This window comes from Strix uralensis, chromosome 6 (genome assembly GCF_047716275.1).
Source record: "Strix uralensis isolate ZFMK-TIS-50842 chromosome 6, bStrUra1, whole genome shotgun sequence".
NCBI lineage: Eukaryota > Metazoa > Chordata > Aves > Strigiformes > Strigidae > Strix > Strix uralensis.
The window spans coordinates 18,175,496-18,196,204 of record NC_133977.1 but is presented as its reverse complement, the minus strand read 5'-3'; the positions used below and the strand labels follow the sequence as shown (position 1 = coordinate 18,196,204).

Genomic DNA, 20,709 nt, shown 5'->3' with positions numbered 1-20,709 from the left:
CAAAAAAACAGTTGGTCTCTGGGCTTACCACCACACAAGAGGATGTATTTGTGTCTTTTATTACCACCCTCATATTAGTGCAGAGCAGGTATAACACTAAACCTAGGAAGAAGGCTGTGGAAAACTCAGAAAAGCAAGAGGTATTACATCTGAAACGTTATCAACATTATACCTATACATGAACATTATGACAAACTACTCTTCATCTCGAAAATACCTTAATGCCTATTTCATGAATCAGAACAAGTTTGGGATTTATAATTTATCTATATCTTGGCATTATGGTCAGAGATTTTGCCATCAGCTTTTTATTAAATTAATATGAAAATAGTAAAACATAAATCATGTAAGAAAGTGTATTAATTCTGATTGTATATGAAAGTACATTAATTTTGTCAACAATAATTACTGATTTGGAAAATTCTGTTTCCTTCATGTAGAAGGATTGTACATAGACCATGTAGGAGCCTACTGGGTATTTATTTACATCCTTTTTTACTGGCCTAGGAGGATTTATGTGCAAGTGATGCTTATATGTATATCAGAGACAATTCATCACATTAAATCTTTGATTATGTAGCATATATCTTCATGAGCACACCTCCAATCTTAAGGATGTCCGAGTATCAATTACAACAGTAGAATCCTACTTTAGACATTCTCACTAATCTTTCGTATTGTATTCATATCTTTGATTTACTTAACACTACTTTTTTTTTTTTTCAAAGGACTATGTTTTAAAGAGTTAAATTGCAGTTTTCATCAGGGCTGTTAGAATAGTTTGTTATAAAAACTATCAAGACTGCATTTAGTCAAAATAATTGCATATTCAAGCTGATACTTCTTCTTGATTTTTGTGCATTTATTCCTGACTTGCTTTGATGTAACTGGATAAAGACTCAATCCTCTCACTTCTATGCAATAATATGCAGCCATACTAACTTGTGTTTAGAAAATGCCTTACCTTATCTGACCTCATAATAAGATACCAATTAGTTTGCATCCCAACTGTTCCTCCTCCACATTGCTTTGAAACTGTACCCTTCAAAACCAGCCAAACCCATTAAAAAAAAAAAAAAAAAAAAAAAGAAAAGAAAAAAAGAACAACTAACACTGCATGAAAACTGAGAGCTCTGCATTGTTAAACCCTGTTGTTTATAAGACTGAAATAATTATCGGCTCCCCTTTCTATGGGAGATTTTCCTAGGAACTTTCCATGTCTGAACTTTTAAGAGTAATCAGAAATAAGCTCAGCCCTGCTACACAAGACACACAAAGAAACAAAATGTTGCTTTCAGTTTACTCACACTGGCCTGGCAGCAGACAAACCCTAATTCTTACCTTCACCACCTGAATAAGGATCAAACAATGTATCTCTATCCTCCTCACACTTCTAAAGATTTCAGACCACCAAAAAGCTGCTTAACAGAAAAAAAGAGAGGTTCTCCACCTACAGTCTGCAGTTGTTTTCTGCCTGCACCACCATCCAGCATCAATAGAGGGATGGAAAATTGAGAACTGATGGGGAGCTATAAATGCTCAGTCTACTAACATTGCACAGAAGATTACTCTTGGACTTAAAGCATTCCCAAATCATTTCCCAGGGAAAAAAGACGATCTCAGCTTCCATATTGAAGGACACCTCAGTGGGTCTCATAGGTAACTCCTGGACAGAAATCTCTGCCCACTTCATTAAGCAGTCCACAGCTACAGCCATTGAGATAATACAGTTAGTATTGCTCATGCTACCATGGCAAAAAGATACATAGGTGTTGTCATCTTTAGTTCTATGACAGGAAGTGGTAACAGTATTCACATACAGCGCATAGTGGTATTTTGGGGCCCACAACTGGAAGATTATTGGGTTTTAGTATATAATGTCCATATTTCTTAAGTAAACTGTCATGTCCTGACATGTGCTGTCATCCTTTCTTAACCCTCCTATATTCATATGTCCTATGGATAGGATACTGTAAAAAAATAGATGCAAGATGATGTGAAAATATGACATGAATAATGCTGTCATAAACAAGAGACAAGGAGTGGCACATGAATTTCTTGGAAAAGTAGTTAACCAATAAACAGAAACCATTTTTCACCTGGATTTATCCATGACAAAGACATTTAGTCAGCTAGAAACTATCACAGAATCACAGAATCATCTAGGTTGGAAAAGACCTTGAAGATCATCTAGTCCAACCATTAACCTAACACTGACAGTTCTCAACTACACCATATCCCTAAGCGCAATGTCAACCTGACTCTTAAACACCTCCAGGGATGGGGACTCCACCACTGCCCTGGACAGACCATTCCAATGCCTAACAACCCGTTCTGTAAAGAAATACTTCCTGATATCCAGTCTAACCCTTCCCTGGCACAACTTGAGGCCATTACCTCTTGTCCTATCACTTGTTACTTGGTTAAAGAGACTCACCACCAGCTCTCTGCAACCTCCTTTCAGGTAGTTGTAGAGGGCAATGAGGTCTCCTCTCAGCGTCCTCTTCTCTACACTAAACAACCCAGTTCCCTCAGCCACTCCTCATATGACATGTGCTCCAGACCCTGCACCAGCTTCGTTGCTCTTCTTTGGACACGCTCGAGTAATTCAATGTCCTTTTTGTAGTGAGGGGCCCAAAACTGAACACAGTAATTGAGGTGCAGCCTCATCAGTACTGAGTACAGGGGTAAGATCACTTCCCTGTCCCTGCTGGCCACACTATTTCTGATACAAGCCAGGATACCATTGGCCTTCTTGGCCACCTGGGCACACTGCTGGCTCATGTTCAGCCGGCTATCAGTCAACACCACCAGGTCCCTCTCTGATGAAAAAATGCAGGAACAGGCTAAGATGAGCAAACGCAAGTTGGGAACTGAAGACATAAGGTTCATCTTGCAAATTATAGAAATCCTGCTTTCCTCAGACAGAAGACTCCTGAGGGAGTTTGTGAAAGAAAAGCTGTTTATTATGCATTGTATAACATAGATTCATAGAATGGTTTGGGTTGGAAGGGACCATAAAGATCATCTCGTTCCAACTCCCCTGCCATGGGCAGGGACACCTTCCACTAGACCAGGTTGCTCAAAGCCCCGTCCAACCTGGCCTTGAACACTGCCAGGGAGGGGGCAGCCACAGCTTCTCTGGGCAACCTGTGCCAGTGCCTCACCACCCTCACAGTAAATAACTTCTTCCTTATATCTAATCTAAATCTACCCTCTTTCAGTTTAAAACCATTATCCCTCATCCTATCCCTACCGTCCTTGATGCAGAGTCCCTCCCCAGCTTTCCTGTAGCCCCCTTTAAGTACTGGAAGGCCGCTATAAGGTCTCCCTGGAGCCTTCTCTTCTCCAGGCTGAACAACCCCAACTCTCTCAGCCTGTCCTCATAAGAGAGGTGCTCCAGCCCCCTGATCATCTTCGTGGACTCCCCTGGACTTGTTCCAACAGGTCCATGTCCTTATGTTGGGGTCCACAGAGCTGAATATAACACATTTTGTTTTGTTAGTCTTTTTTATATAATCAGGCAATATATCTTTGTATGCCTTATGACTGGTATGGTTTGAGACATTAATACTGCCTGACCACCTACAGTTGTTGATGTAACACATGGCGTGTTACAACACTAGAAGCCTGGTAAATCAAAGAAGAAAGTGGGGCAGAAAGGGATCCCTCTTTAGTTTTTGGGTGCGCTAAGTGAGGGAAACAAGAAAATATGAAAGACTGCAATGTATTTTCAGAGTTGAGAAAAGAGTGAGAAATTACTATGAATGTCACATGCGTTATCCACAAAGGACATCCTCATCAGAATGCTGGCAGTGTTTCCTTGATCAGACCCAAACCCTGTGTTTTAAAATTAATTGAAGCTGACAGTTTATTAATGCATTTATCTTCTTAATGTTAACATGTAGAAAAGAAAATGTAATACTATAAAGTCATTCTCAGTAATTTTGCTTCATCTTGCTGAAATAATTAGCAGAACCAGTTTAAATAGGCATTGGTGTTAAATTTTTAAAAAATGAAATAGCTGCAACTCAAGAAAACAGATCTGGCAAAAGTCAAGAACTTAATCAGTGCCAGGAAGTACATTAAAAACTTGAAAAAATTATCATTTCAATTTACTGTCAATTTGATTCAGTGCAAACTTCAAAACTGTTAGTCTAACAACATGAATTTCAGTATAGATCCAAGAAGTTCGCTCTAGTAGTAATTAGAAAATTGAAGAGCTTCTTGTAAGTGGCTAACAGATCTGTCATTGCACCAGTGAACAACTGTATCTGATGACAGGGTAACAGGAATTTTTGGATATTTGAAATGAATACCATAAAAACATCATTTCCACGACTGACCCTCTAAATTTAAGTACCAGACTTCAACAGGTTGTGCAGGTTCTCAGACTGGCACTTTGGAATTTACTGGTTTGTTTGAAAGTACAGACTGTAATTGCCTAGCTAAGTGATAAAACATGGAACTGAGTGTCCTAGTTCAGTTGCTTGAGCTTCTTAGTTCATACATCTCTTCTGAGTTGTACTGAATAGCCCCAACTTTCTCTTTCTCTTTCTCTTTCTCTGGTTGCCAAATCCCACCAACTTCAAACTAGCTGCATATAATAGTGGACTGGATCTGTGCAGCCACTCTATACAAACAAAATTTGCAAAACTAAAATAAGATCCTCCAGGAAATCCTATTTGTGTTACAGTGAGAGGAGATTGAAAAGCAAGTGCAAACACACCCAGTATGTGATTGAGCAACTTTCAAAGGAACGTAGTAGTATATCAAAAGTTCAAAAACTAGAGACATGAAATGCAACAGAAGTTAGAGGAAAGGGTCCATAACTGGACTGGAAAAAGAACTGTGGGAAGATCAGACTGAGCAATCTATGCAGAGAAGAGTGTGCTTCAGAAATGTGAAGTCTCACATTCCTCCCTTTATTCTGTTGCAGTCCACTGGAGCAATATGTATAAACATCACACACCTGGAAACCATAGGCTCCTCTTTCCATTGGGAAATATTTTCTTTCACAGGAGTTTCCATCCTATCACTCTTTTCCCCAGTGACATAACAAAAGAGAATGACTGGGATGCACTGTACTAGCTGGCAGCCAGATTTCTGTCAGCTGGAGCAACTGCATGTTGCTGCAGGGATTCCCAAACTATACTCATTTATCGTGGTCTCCAGCGATGAAGGACCCAGGACTGGGGAAGCACATAAGTATCTTCAAGCCATCCTTGGTCCAGTCCTGAACTGAAAGTCAACAGAAGAAGATCTGCCCCTTTCTACCTGGAAGGATTTTCTGGTAGGACACAATATGAAACAACACCACTTCAAAAAAACATACTTAAGGCAACAAGTCTGAAGATTTGAAAATCATTACCTCTCTACAATGGTGGTTTTAAAAGAGAGAATAACAGTCTCTGATGGCTGTCTACTGGCACAATCACTTTCTCCATAATCAATAACTAGGACAATCTAAAATAGGGTCACAGAGACCTATCAGCCCCAAAACTATTAGGCCCAAAATAGTACCAAGCAGAGCAAGGCTCTCCTGCTGGCAATGAAAATCTAGGTGTATGTGACAATCATTGCTGAAATTTATGATTTATTTCCAGAGATCTTTCTCCAGAACTAAATTTACAACACAAACTTTTTGATAACTATATCTAAATGAGTATCCTCTGAGAAAAAAATCTTTCATGAGAATGAAAAAGTGCATGCTTCCTCTCGCACTTTGTATTAAATAAAAAATTAAAAATACTTTAAGTGTTTTGGAGTAGCTACAGAAAAATAATTAATTGAAAACCAAAAAGGTCAGCAGATTTACATTCAATAAATGCTTTATTTAGGGGTGTTCTGCTCATGTAGATAAGTAAAATAATGTAAAATAGTCCTTCATCTGTAAATATACACCACACTAAAATTTGATCTTACTCACATATTCCTTCATAAATGTGTAGTTTTGCGAGAATATAAAGTGGAGTATAGCTTTGTTATTCATGGTGGCATCATTCACAGTGGGAGACTTTCCTGGAAGCAGAACACCTCTCTCTCATTCACAGTCTACCTATTTAAAAGCTATTTTTAGGGTCTCTCAATAATAGCTGTGTTTACAGATACACACAGATCACTCATTTTAAGTGCTATATGTAGCTATCAAAGGATATACAAAGATAACATGTCATTTTTAATAATGGAGAAAGTCTTATCTCTAACTCTTGTTCATCTTGGTCTTACAGGTCTTAGTATTTGTGACATATCAATTATGATCCTGATTCTTTCAGCTGGTCGAATTTTCTTCAGCAATTACACTAAAATTAGGAAGAAGAAATTAAAAAAAGAGATTTCTGTAGTGCTTCTGGGCCTTTACTTCATTATTTTTGAACTCTCCAGACAATTCATTTTTTAATGCTTAACCAAGATGTGACTATGCTGTGCTATGTTACACAGCAGATACCCCAGAGGCGGTAGCGCTCAAGCTGTCAGTAGAGTGTGACTCTGCACAGAGTTTTTAATCCACTCTTAGACAAAGGTAATCTAGCTCAAGAGAGGCAGCACTGTGGTTTTCCTAAAGAGCTATCTCACCTGAGACGTTGTCCACACAGTCCGACACTGTGCCTCATAAATGCACAACCTCACTTGAAAAATATGGAGTCTCCCAAACAGTACCTTACACCACAGAAGCATTCCCTAAACTCTAAATATCCATTACTTCTTCCAGTGCCCAAGTTTCTTCCTGTAATTTGAACTCTTAAAATAGACTCCACAAGGAAGGCCTGGTGTTTTTTATTATTTTTAAATACTTGAATTAAGTTTGAATGTCACAGTAGGTCTTACCTCCAGTCATCTTTGGTTAAATTTGCCAAGATGTTCATCTCTTCTTCTTGCATGAGTCTATAGGCAGCACTTACATGATGATTTTCAAGAACAGAACGATCATTGTACAATATTGCAACATCTGACCTAGTGTTAAAAAAAAAGGTAGAATTTACAATAGCATCCCAGTGATGGCACTGGGGAAGCTAGGACTGTGTATTCACTATGAGAACTATTGACTATATATATCAAAATGTATTTATTTGTTCCTATTGTATCAAATACTGATAAAGTTTCCATCCTAAATGCATAAAAACATTATCATTATACCATTGTACATACTGTTTATGGGAAAGTCATGTTTTCAAATGTGTAATATTATATTTATATGATATAACTGTGACAAGAATTTGTGAGGAGGTCGTTGAACTTCTTGAGTGTAGATAGGATCATAGAGCAACAGAAATACTCTAATTAGGCTACTTAAGAGTACTCTGACAATACAGCCATTTAAAATGTAATGCATTCACGAACAGAGGGGGCTCCACACATAGCATGGGTATTAAGAAATTACTACCCCTGTTCTGAGAGAGATGTCCATGTCACTCATAATCAGAAGGAGCTGTAAATAATAAAATATTAAAAAACATCAATTTCATATGTTTTAAATAGATGACATCTTTTGTCAGGAAAACAGCCAAACATTGAGCCTCATAACAATGGAATAAAAGAGATTCTAAGCCAAATTTTGATTGCATTCAAGTGCTTCCTAAAGTTAGACCCTTACCATAACATTAGCACCCTCAACAGTATCTTTTCCCTTTTAATTAAAGACTAACCTACAATACCAAACTTACATATAGATTTTCACAAATTTTGATGCAGTATGGATTTATCATATTTAGCTTCAAACGTCATTAATTCCTGAGTGATTTTTTTCCCCAAGACCTGATCTGACTTGCTAAGTAGCCTCAGGTCTTCCCTCTCTGCTAACTTTTGTTCTGATAAAACTATTCCCAAGTATTTCAGTTTGGTTGACTGAAAAGTCTGTACTGGAAGAAAGGCATGATGATTTAGCAGTGCAGCTTACTATGATATTAATAAGGTAAATTTAACTTCTTGTTCTGTTGAGCAATAGTATATATTCAGTGTAACCACCCATGTGTATGGTATGGTACCAAGGAATCTAAAAAATGAAAATAGGATTGGAAACTTTATTTAGAGGGAACAAACTATAACCTACCTAAACAATGATTATGTTTACATCCATAATCCTACTAAAATCATGGGAAAATCTGTGATTTGCCAATCACATATGTTTATGAAGCACATTTTGATCCACATAGCTACTTATGGCTAGTTTTAAACAGTGTTAAGATTTGCTATGACTATGACAGCCATTTCATCAGCTTTTCTCAGGTAAAAGAAGTCTGGAATCACAGCTCTGGGGTGTCACATCAGGTCCAAGTTCTACTAGGAGGGGAGAATGAGCTCCATCACAAAATAAATACCTGTTTGCAAGTAGGCCCAAGCAAAATCCAAAGGCTAACAGCTTAATTAATTTTCCACTTTTGTAATACTTCAGAGCAAAATATTGACAAAAATAGAAAAGTAATATAAACTTGGAACTTCCAACTGAAGTTTAATTTTAGCCAGACTATGCTGAGGGAGAAAAGAATTATGTCTTTATTTCAGCTGCAGATTTAGAATTTGTTCATTATTGAAGGGCACATCTCAGGGCACAAGTACGTTACAGATTTAATTTAAATGTAATCATTGGGCACTTTATCCATACAGGTGAGTGAGAGGATGCTTCTGTTCAAAGCAGTAGTATTTCTAGCACAGACCTGTTTTGTTAGAATATGCCAGTGCTTTGCTGAAATATGTTTTTAAGAGCAGGTAAAGAGGACTCCTCAACTAAGGATACTAAAAACAAAATATAGCCTAGTGTAAGAGAACAATAAGATGCTTTGTTCTAGGTTAAGTATCAAGTGTACTATTTATCACCCAGTAATGGCTTGGTCAGTGATTTTCCTTTGATAAACTGAAAATATTTTAAGAGAGAGAGAGGTTATATGCTGTTATTCTGGACTAGAGGCTAGGATGACACACTGTGCCTGCATGAAAATAGTTAGCTTGATTTTCAAACTGCATTTATTTCTAGATTTCTTTTTCATAAATACTGCAGGTGCTGTCAAAACATGCTAGGAGAGGGCTCAGGGTAGGTATTTCTAAAGTTGTACTTGAAGGTTTCTCCCTCTGTACTAGGACCCCATAAGTGTAATACACAACTTGAAACAACATGTAGCACCTGAAGTAAGTGCAGACACATTTCTGAAAACGAAGTGGAATTTTTCTGGGGACACTGTGGGAGACATTTTTGAGTCAAAAGTATCAGAATTTAAGCAAGCAAATAGAGGGGTGAGCAGTTTTCAAGTCTGTATTCTGAATCTTTTTGAAATCTCTCTTGACATATCAGCTCCAAAATATAATGGTTTCAAATGCTATGGAGCTAACTCCTTACTTTTCCACACTGTCTTTGTTCATGTGAGCAGTCCCATTAACTGTACAGAGGTCAAGGAAGCAATCTGTAAAATCAGGAATGACCTGGCTACTTCCTGGCTGTATCAGCAAGAGGTATGAAACAGTTCAGAGCAATGAACAACAAACTCCAGATATGACACTTAAGAGACCACTTTGCTTACCTTGTCTGAATATGGAAATTGTTTGTGGTCCCGGTATGTTCATAATCATGTACGGCAGCTGCAAAGATCATTGCTAAAATTTCCAGTTCTGTGAGCCAGTGCTGGTAAACGAAAACCAAATCTTAGTCATATTTTCTATAATAGCCTAACTCAGATAAAACACTACAGTATTGGAGATGTTTTGCATTACCTTCAACTTAAGTAAACTTGATTCTTGTCTTATTTCAGGTAAATATATATCCATAACACTCCAGTATTATACAGTAAAATAACTCCTAGTACTTATATGATTTCTGTAAGATTTAGTTAATGTCCTTATGGTCACTAGAAGTAAATATTCACAGCCAAAAATTTAAGAAGTTATTAAGATTACATGGTATACTTTGTAGCTGTTTTGAGTAGGAAGTATCTAATCTGCTAGCCCATACATGGCACGTGCTGAATTGCGGTATATTAATCTAAAAACTTGATATGAAGTTAAGATTATAATTTGTCTTTCAGTGAACAATATATACAGTCATAATAAATTCTAGGTACAACATCAGCATTAACTGTATTTTACCAGTGTACATAGCACTAAAATTAGGCCCATGGGAGATTTTTCTGTTCAAAATTTTATCATAGTTTGTACTAATGTAAAAAAAGCAATTAAAAAAAAAAAGTACTAATGCCAAAAAATAAGGCTAGTATACAGTTACACAGAACAAAAGGTAATACAGGTCATGTATACAAAATATTGCAGACCATAGAGTTTTTGTGCACTTTTATACCTCTTGCTAACTGAGGCTGTTCTGTATTGCTCAGTTTGTAAAACAACCTCTGTTATTTTATCTTTCAGGTTCTATTTCTTGAATGATCAATCATCCTTGAGAAGAAAATTTACTCCATCTAAAAATGGGGGCAGAAAAATCACAGGATAATTAACCCCCGCAGTCATAGGACTGATTAAGTCAAATGACAGTCAAGCATTTCCACACATATTTCAGACTTCTTTAGCGTAGAAGTAAACTTCTGTACTAATTATCTCATCCTTATGCACCCATACATGCACATACATGTGTATGAATGGATATAAAATATATAAGCTGCCAGAAGTAGTGGAAACTGCAAATAGTAGTACTTTTTTCAAAGAAGAAGACAGGAAACAGTCAAGATTCATAAGTAATGCAAGAATAATGAAATAGGTCATTCGGCGACAAAATAACAGTGCTGAGGAACAGCAAGTACTGGCTGTTAGTGAAGCAGTATACATTAAAAAAGGTCACAACAGAGGAATGAGAATGTACTGTAAGCAGTTCTAAAAATGGAAACAATGACCTTCATCGTATTGTGTGTCACAAGAAACCAGGCCATGACTGGTCCTGGTTTTCACAATGTTTTCAACATGCCAAATAGAATAGAAACCCAGAAATTATTAGTAACTAAAGCTAAACATAAACTTCTTTAAGACATCTTTTCAAAGATCAGCTTTTTTAGTAACGAAAATAGTTGCTATACAATGCATTTATAAGTAGAAGAGCATTCCTTCCAAACAGTATCTATGGGATACATAGAAACTTCATACGGTACTATATGACAGCAAGTATTCTAGAGACTGCATTCCAGAGACTGCAGCTGTACAGTCAAAATTCAGATCAGTATTCAAATCAGAGAATCAGACAACTACTTTAGCTAAACAATTTCTAAGCAAGTAGGAGAGACAACTCTTAGAGAGACAGTTAACAAGTGTTTTTCTCAAATGAAGAGGGAAAAGCAAGTATCTGGAAGCCTGCAAGACTGCAAAGAGCTGGAACCTGCTCCCCTCCTGGAAGATACTATGCCATGCACGTGTAACACCTATTGGAAAAGGTCTCTTCTATGGAGAGATGTTTTCCAGCATTGTAAATTGCTTATAAGTAAATAGATTCATTCCAACTTTTCATGAGCTCTAGTTCAAACTATTTTTTTAAACAATTATGGATTAAAAAATGAGTAAGAAAGGGAGTCTCACAATGCACTTATTGACAGTAAAGACATTTTTTTCCTTTAACTTGAGCAATACAGGTACGTAGGAGGAGAAAAGGGATGGTGGGAAGATGATCGATGACTCAAAAGTTCTTTACAAGATGTATTCCCTGGGACTTGAATTCTTAAATCTTTATAAAGATGAAGACTTCATAAATGCAAGCTTGAGTTATATATTTCAGTTGTATCATCTGGGATTTAATCTCTTGGGAAGGTTAATAGACTGTGTGCCATCTGTGATATCTAACTTTCTAACACATTGATCTGAGATGGCTCGATCTTGTTTCTTAAGATAGACAGTAACTTTTGGAAAATACAATGATCATTTTATTTCTTTAACTGCAACTCTGAATATGTGTTATTCTTCACTGGAATCTCTCCAAAGGCTTATGGAGAAGCATAAACTGACCAGCCAAATTTTTTGGCAGATGCTGAAATATGGATATTATCCAGGTGCCTATAAAAGATGCACAATATACGACCTCAACAACAGGAATCATGAAAAGGATTTTCTAAAAGTCAGCTTTTTGAAACATTTGCTTCAGTACATCTTTCAGAAGTAAACAAGGAAGAAAGCAATTCTTTGCAAGATTTGGGAGTCAGTATCAGTTTGTTAAGATACAGTCAAAGCACAGATACTTCAAATCGCATGCCAATCTGCAAAAACCACACAGGAATCTGATACAGAATAGCATCAAATTGACTCTAATCCAGGTATTTGTTAGAAGACAGCAAAGTTAAAAGAGGCACAATGGACATACTCTGAAAATTATTAGCTTGAGAAGCAAACTTCAAATTGCTATTGAGTAGGGTCTGTAGGGTTAACCAGGCAACAGGAAAAAAACCCCAAGTTAAATAGAACATTTGCATGATACTGATGCGTTCTCAAACTGCAAATGACATTTGGGACAGAAATACTTTGCAAGCTGCAGAATCACTAGGCCCTCTTTCAAACACTGATTTCTATAAACGTTCTTTCTGCCTGGCAAGATACATCTGTTTGAAGGCACTCTTGACTAAGTGTTGTCCTAGTTAGATATCTTTCCAAGAACTTTCCAATATCATAATTCAGCAGTTCAAATGTGAATATTTAAAACCTGGCCTAACTTTATAGGAATATTTTGCAGCAGTTGCAACATCAGTGAGGTTTTACAGCAAAATAACAGCAATAAAGTCTAAGCTTTTCTAAAAAGAGTTGTCCAGATCACATCAAAGTGCAGTTACACGGTTAAGATAGTAATACTGTAAAACTTGAGTTGGAGAGGCCTTGCTCATTCTCATGTGCACCCAGTGAAATAGCAGATATTCAAATACAAAACATGTTCCTTCATTCAGTGTTCATTGTTTTAACAATGGCTAAACATCCCAAATTGACTAGGATAGCTCTGGAAGTTGGAACCTTGTCCTGGCATCACAAAGAAAATGTGGATGACATTGTCTTTTTTAAAGGGTGGAAGGGCACAGTTACAACAGCCCAAAGGGATGTTTATAATTTATAATACAACAAAGGGATTTTCCTCCCTGTTAAGTTGTTGATCCAGGTGTATACCTGCAACAAAGTCGTGTCTCACATCCCTTAATGCTTGCAGTTGTTCTTACAGTAGAGTACAAGGGTAGGATAGGAACCATGCTCTAATCTTTTCAAGCTTTTTCTTTTATTAAAATATTATTTTGATAGGTGAACATTTACAACAACTCTGGTTTGGAATCACCTTGGCAAGAGCTGTCTAGCCTATGCTTCAGTCTGATATAGAAGTCCTTTCTCAAGAAAACACCTCAATGTGAAAAGGAATCTTGGCTGGTGAAGACTCTAGGCTTCACTCTGCAAGCAGTACTTGTGTTAAAATGTAGCTTCAAGAACTTGATGCTTAGAAGCAAAACACTTCCTTCAAACAGTAGAATCAAACCCTGAAATGCCTAGGGACTTGTTCTTGTTTCCACTGGAGCCAAGGGCAAAGTTTTCAGTGAGAAAAGGCTTAACATAAGTGAATGACTGCCATTTATTGTGCATATATTGGAGCACAAACATCTAGAGTCAGCCCTAAAATTTTCCTTTCCAAAAGCCTTATGGAATTGTTTCGTGGCTCTGCAAACAGAAATCAGACACTAACACTTCCCACTTTTTTTTTTTTTTAAACATTCATAGTGAAGACAAATCATCAAAAGGCCATTAACATAGATGTCCATTTTCTTTTAGTTAGTATTTACTTTTGTCTAGCAAGCTGATAGTGAGGAGACTCCCACTTCTGGTATTAAATCTAAGTGTTTAGAGTAAAAATGCTTGCACAGACTCATTTCAATTCCCAAAGCGTATACTTAAGAATATTGGGATATTGCAATAGTGCAAGGTAAATGCAATCTTCTGCCTACTATAGGCACATACAGTATGCAAGAGCAGTCCTAAAAACTAAAAGAAAAAGGAACTGCAGAATATTTGAGTAAGCCTGCACTGATTCAGTATATCTTTCAATGGTTAGGACCTCAGCAGATACTAAAGCTTCCTTGCCTGATCACACCTCCCAGGCTCTGATGTGGAAGCGAAAAAATCTCACCTGCCTACTGCTGCACATATATCTCATTTAGTATGATATATAATACCCAAGACCAGGCAATGAAAAGCAAAAAGGATTTAAGGGGGAATTTTTTCTCCTTTTTTCCTCCACATCAGGAGAGTTCCAGCCTGGAAGAACTGTTAAAATGACATCTAGTTCACAGCATGAATGGTAGTTTAGAATCTATCTGTGCACAACTTTCAAGGGAGCTTTTTTGTTAAGAAAAGACACACATGCACATTTATCCAAAATAGCAGAGAGAAAAGAAGTAAATTAAACTTTGCAGTATTTCTTACCATGATACCAGTGTGAATCATTATGTAATGCACAGTCTGAGTAACGTCAGCTGCATGGATCAAATTGTGGTAGGGATTTTTGTATTTGCTGTAACCAACTTCAAGAGCTTCAGCAAATGAAATAAGATTGGGAACAGGGATCTGCGGGAAGCAAAAAATAAAATAAGTGGGTTTTTTCCTGCAACAGCTGTGAAGTAAATGATGCAATTAACAAATCACAAATGAATATACCATAGCATTTAGTTAACAACAAAAGAAAAATTTAAAATGTAAAGGTCTAGTATCTCACATGCATCAGGGAGTCTTCACCCAGTTCCTGTATATGTTATATCCCTTTACATTCACCATGCACAGCATGTGGTAGCATACAAGAGACTGCAGAGCTACCAACCAAATAGTTTTCAAGACATGTCTGTCTGTCTGTACCAGGAATGCATAAACTGCTCATATAATAAAGGCATGACAGATAGGAGTCTAACAAGAGGATTATCTCCTCTTCTTCACCACTTTTACCTTGCTTGAGACAAGGTTTCCTTGAATCTGATAGTATGACTTCCCTTCCTTCTCTTCCTCCAGGCTATGTATGAAGTACAGGTACTATCTAGTCCCATTTATTTTCCCATTGTGCTGGTTTTGGCTGGGGTAGAGTTAACTTTCTTCATAGCAGCTAGTATGGGGTTATGTTTTGGGTTTGTGCTGGAAAATCTGTTGCTAATACAGGGATGTTTTAGTTACTGCTGAGCAGTGCTTGCACAGAGTCAAGGCCTTTTCTGCTCCTCACACTGTCCTGCCAGCGAGTAGGACAAGGAGTTGGGAGGGGACACAGCAGGGACAGCTGACCCCAACTGACCAAAGGGATATTCCATACCTTATGGCATCATGTTCAGCAATAAAAATAGGGGAAGGTTAGCCAGGGGACCGCTGCTCAGGGACTGGCTGGGCATCAGTTGGTTGGTGGTGAGCAATTGTTTTCATTTGCTTCACTTGTCTTTCTTGGGTTTTCTCTCTGCTATTTTCCTTTTCATTACACCATTATTATTATTATTATTATTACATTTTATTTAAATTATTAAACTGTTCTTATCTCAACCCAGAAGTTTTCTCACTTTCACCCTGCCAGTTCTCTTCCCCCATCCTGCTGCGGGGAGGGAGTGAGCAAGCATCTGCGTGGTGCTTAGTTGCTGGCTGAGGTTAGACCACAACACCCATATAATGAAATTACATTTTCCTCAAGATTTTTTTCTTTATTTAAAATCCCTGAAAGGTAAACAGTGGGACTGGGAATGGGCTTAAGCCCACTGATCCAGTAACATTGTGTACTTTCTGACTCTGTTGTTAATGGTAGCCCTGGTGTGGTTCTGACTTCAAGCACCCAGAGCTCGATGGGAAAAGCTTAACGGGAAAAGCTGAGTTTGGGTTATTGGTTAAAATTAAAATATTCAAAACAATTTCAGGGTGAGGCAGGCTTTTCGAAAGGAGCATGGAGTTTTGCAGTGGAGAGATTTTGAAACTATAATGAAACTTTTGTTTGGTACTATTATAATGAAAAATTTGGCATTTTGATCCATTTTTTATCTCAGCCTTTCAAAGTTGTTTATAATACTCCATATTGTATTGCAACACCCTGCAAACACCATGGAAAAGCAGCCTTCTCTTTATTTATCCCCCAAGCTGGTTAGGAGAGGAAGGTTCAGCTGAAAGTCCTACACAGTAGTGGGCAACATACTCCAGTCTAGACCATGAAAAAAGTACTTAGGACTAACTACAGTTTTCTGCCTTATTAGGAATCTGTGTTCCATGAACCTAGGACACGGATTCAGTACTGCTGAGTAAACAGGCTGTATACATAATCTGTTTATTTAATGCTTACAGCATTTAACTGCTCACTAGCAACATCCTGTCCCAAACTGACTTGACATGGATCTACATAAGTTTCCTTTTTTTGGGTTGCAGAAAAATTTGCATACTCCAGGTGAAGTCCCATTTGGTAGAACTATTGGCATATTATGATGTTCGATTTGCCATATTCTTTGAAATTCTGCACTGCATTATACAATGAAAACCCATTTCAAACATATTCTGGATTTCTTGTATTTTAAATTTGACATACTTATTTTTGCATACATATTTTTATTTGTGGCTAGTTTCTGACCTTGAAACGGCTCAATAGGTCATATCGGGTAAACAGCTCATACATCATAAATTTCAGACTGTGCTCTCCACTTGCTTCATTTAGGGCAAATACATCAAAAGACCATTTATCAACATCCTGTAGATGAGGGGAAAAGAAAAAAAACCATCAAATTTCCATCTCTCTAAGTAGGTTTCCAATTAATCACTGGAAAAGATATTTGGGATTTTTTTGGAGAGAAGGGGAGAGTCTGGTAGTTTTTTATTGTCCAACTCTTTCAAAGTCTTACTGTAGGTAACATATTAATGACTGTTTCAATATTAATGATGAAAATAGTTGCGTCAGTTATGAATAAAATACTTGCAACATGACCTATGCAACTATATATGCTTTGAATCAAAGGCCTTAATCCTTCAAAATTTAACTTTCCATGTACAAATTGTCTATAGAACCTTGTGGAGCTAATGTGAATACCCATCCTTTAAATAGGTTATAGTGCAACATCATTAACACTATAGCCATACTGCAATTTGAGAATAATATAATAATGTTTGACTTTCAGGTGAAAAGTTGAGGTACTACATTCTCAAGAAATACCATTTTTTAATTGCTTACATAGCCATAGGAACTTTACTACTATAAAAGATCACCTTTTGGGTGAACTACAGTAATGCCTTAAATTCACAGCAAATACTTTACTTGTTCCATAAGCTGCAGCTTCTTTTGTTAGCTCTATCCCAGTACTACTATTGCTTTTTCTTTCCTAAAAATGAAACAAATACTGCTGTCTGAGACACTGATTACCATAGCACTGGGAGCTGATAAAACCATGTCTCACATTTCTATAAAAAATTCTATACAAATCTCACCCTATTTCTCTAATAACATCTAAATGAAATCACAATTATAGGTCAAACAATAAACAGAATCATAGGCTATTTGTGAATTTTTAACTATTAATTTCGCTGTTCTGTGTGCTCAGTTTTATAGTACTAACTATGGCTAGGGTACATTCAGTAGAAAAATATATTCATTTCACCCTAAAAGTCACTAAACATAAGTACAAATATATTCAAATTCCGTAATGATTAAACTTATTTCACCTTAAAAGTTACTATCACTTCTGCTGGGTAAGCCAAACCAACCATGCTAGAAGTTCTTCGGTACATCCTAAAAGAAGAAATGAAATATTAAGGAATAGCACACCTTTAAAAAGTACTGGAACAATTTATCTTTTTTTAATTCATCTTTCACAGTTTGTGAAATAACACTAAGCTATTTCAGGGTCTGATCCCAAAGATGACATAAATCTTTTTATGAACTGATGAGAAAACCCCCTCTGCTGGTATATTACTCTTTTATGTTAGAGCAGTCTTTGGTACATTTTAGCGTAGAAGTTTCAAAGTCATAAAGTTCATTCCCAGAATTTTTCAAAGTCCAGGAGATTTCATTACAAATTTAGAGGTTTCATCTGGATTTCTGTATAGAAAAATAGAGCAATTGTAGAAATTGAAACCTAACTTCTGGATCAAATATTTGCTTCAGGTTCATCACACCACTTAAGGGATCTTCAATGACAGACACTGTGGTTAAATGCAGGATTTGCTGTAATAAGAAAACAAAGCTCTCACCTTTCTACAAAAATCCCAGCCTGTACAGCATGCACAATGCTTCGGAATTTGGGCTTTTCTTCAGGTCTCCTCTTCACTATTCCCATTTCCCTCGTGAATGTAGAAGCTAACCAGTCCCGCACTTCCAGCGGGACTGAATCCGACTGGATGTCAGAGAGCTCATCCTCAGTATCCAAAAGCTTCCTACAAAAAAATTAATACAAGGTAACCGAGAAGATGGCAGACTGAAGCACAAGGAGTATGGACAGGTGAACAGCTACCAAATTAATTTAACAGGAGCAAAGATTGTCTGTAGAATTGACTCAGCACATCACTAAATGTCTTCTCTGGTAGACATACTGAGGCAACTGGGAAGTTGGACACAGGAGATATCTTCCCTCTTTCCCGCTGCTCATGTTCCAGAAGGTAAAAGATACTCAAATGCAAGATATTCAGGTAAAGGCAAGAGAAGATTTTTCTCCAAAGATGTCACAGCTATGGTGGATTGAAGTGTAATCAATGAGTTATAAAATCCCGAGGATACATCTAAAACAGTGGCTGACATGAACGTCTATAGAAAGAGGGCTTGCTGCTATAACTGAGAACACCAGTGGTCCATCTGATCTGTCCTCCGAAATGGTACAAAAAATGTTTTGATACTTACAAGCAAAGTAAATGATATTACATAGTAATGCTATGGTGAATGCACTGCAATGAACACCCTGTACACATGCTCATCATATTATTCCAGCGCAGTAAAAGTATTAAAGATAATTAATTCTTTCTGTGTGGAGATCTGTATTCCTATTGAAGGAGGGGTAACAAAATCATAGCAGTAAAGATATTATACAAGACTGGATTACAATCAGCTTTCACAGTTCTTAGTTGTTCAAAAAGTTAGAAAAGTTATGTATACTTCTTGCAAAATAGAGGAAATCTTAAAAAGAAACTTCAACAAAACTGAATTAGAGGACATCAGTTTATTTAAAAGAAACATGTGATTAAATATTCTATTAAAACAGACTTAACTGCAATTCTACAATTCTATAAACCCACCAGATGTAGGAACACAACATTTTTCTTGCTGTTATTTGCCCATATCACTCAGTCTGCTGGGGTTTTCCAAAAAACAAATCCCTTAGTCAGATAACAAGTTTTCCTTCATGCAGTTGTGCAAGAAACCCCAGAGTTAGGATGACCCGAACATATGTAAAGCATGCCACCCTTTTAAAATTTTTTCTTAAAAGTGATACTAATTGAATTGCAGGCATTATTTGATTACATAGATCTATTTCTCTAGTGCTGTATTTCTGAAACTGCTCAAGTTTGTGTGAATTGGACACAAAGCAATGATGGACAAAGTATTTTTGAGTGTGATTTTCTTATCATACAATCCACTCGTCAAGTTAAAACTTGGGTGTCTTCTCCTGAGTGAACAGGATTCCTGGGAAATATATTTGGTAGGAATTTGGCTAACAGAATTTGTAGACGGGTATTTTGGAGAGGAAATTTGTCACTTCTTTTTTTACATTTTTATGTTGCTACCTCTGCTCCTGTCTTTTCTTTCTACTCTCAGCATAACACTGTTGACTCTTTCCCCTATTTGTGCACTCTCTCATATTTATTCAGGAGCTCTTTCACACTTTTCACTTTCTCTGTTTTTCTTCTTCAACATTTTCAAAACCTTGCCTAATCCAGGTCTTCTCTAGCATATAGAGGAATTGAGCAGCAGCATGGATGATGAAGAAAAGCCTGAATACAGCATAGTTCAAAAGAATCCCCATGTAAATCTAATACTGTCTGAGGGATTATAGGAAGATGCCTAGTAGGAAGCATGATGCCAGAAGTGTAATATAAATTATTGGTGAGTGTAGCATATTTGTGCTCATCTGCTCTATTCTCAGTTTCAGCAGCTCATCTGGTTGGCAGCATATTTTGTGAGACTTTTCAACTGGGGTTTAAAAAAAAAAATCCATAAAATACCCCCAACACCACCACTGTTTGCTGAAAGAACAGCAGAAACATTCCTATTTTTTAGGGACATAGAATGATAAGACTAGGAAGGCTCATTAACATAGAGTGCACGAGGAGCACAATGGACAAGAATTATGAGATTTTCTGACAGTGGGACACAGGCTAAAAGTCAGTAATTTATTTTGGAGAAACAGGACTTGTGTAAAGGAAAGGATTTGAGCAAATTATCTTACAAAACTGAACCAAGGCTGAGACTTGGCATAGGTCAAAAGCTATAAATTAATTTTATTATCTAAATTAAAAGCTATGTTATAGTCCACTTAAATCCCTACTAGTCTAACACTGTTATTAAATACCCTTGGTAAGATCAATACATTTATATTTATGAGTAATGTTTGACATTCGATGTATTTGTAGCATAATCAGGAAGAAACCCTATAATACCTAAAACATATTTTTGTAACTATTCCAACTGTTACTCAAATGAGATTAAATTATTCCAGGGATAAAAGGACCATGGGTTTTAGGTTACCTCAGAGCATGCAGCAGGGACATTCCACATCACCTGTGCAGCATGAAGCAGAGCTCCACATCAGTTTGCTATAGTCTGATGCAGATCTCAATTTGGGA

At 37.0% G+C, this 20,709-nt stretch overlaps 1 protein-coding gene across 3 annotated transcripts in view; it reads right to left on the bottom strand.

Annotated features, from left to right (window-relative positions):
- PDE1A (phosphodiesterase 1A) overlaps window positions 1-20,709 on the bottom strand; it is a 162,788-nt gene that overhangs the window by 31,054 nt on the left and 111,025 nt on the right. For all 3 annotated transcript variants that reach the window (XM_074873049.1, XM_074873050.1, XM_074873051.1), the window contains 6 exons: window positions 18,127-18,309; window positions 17,599-17,665; window positions 16,517-16,633; window positions 14,365-14,505; window positions 9,513-9,613; window positions 6,829-6,954 (listed from right to left, as the gene is read on the bottom strand). In XM_074873049.1, the coding sequence (XP_074729150.1) occupies window positions 6,829-6,954; window positions 9,513-9,613; window positions 14,365-14,505; window positions 16,517-16,633; window positions 17,599-17,665; window positions 18,127-18,309 (735 nt within the window). The remainder of the gene's footprint in view (window positions 1-6,828; window positions 6,955-9,512; window positions 9,614-14,364; window positions 14,506-16,516; window positions 16,634-17,598; window positions 17,666-18,126; window positions 18,310-20,709) is intronic.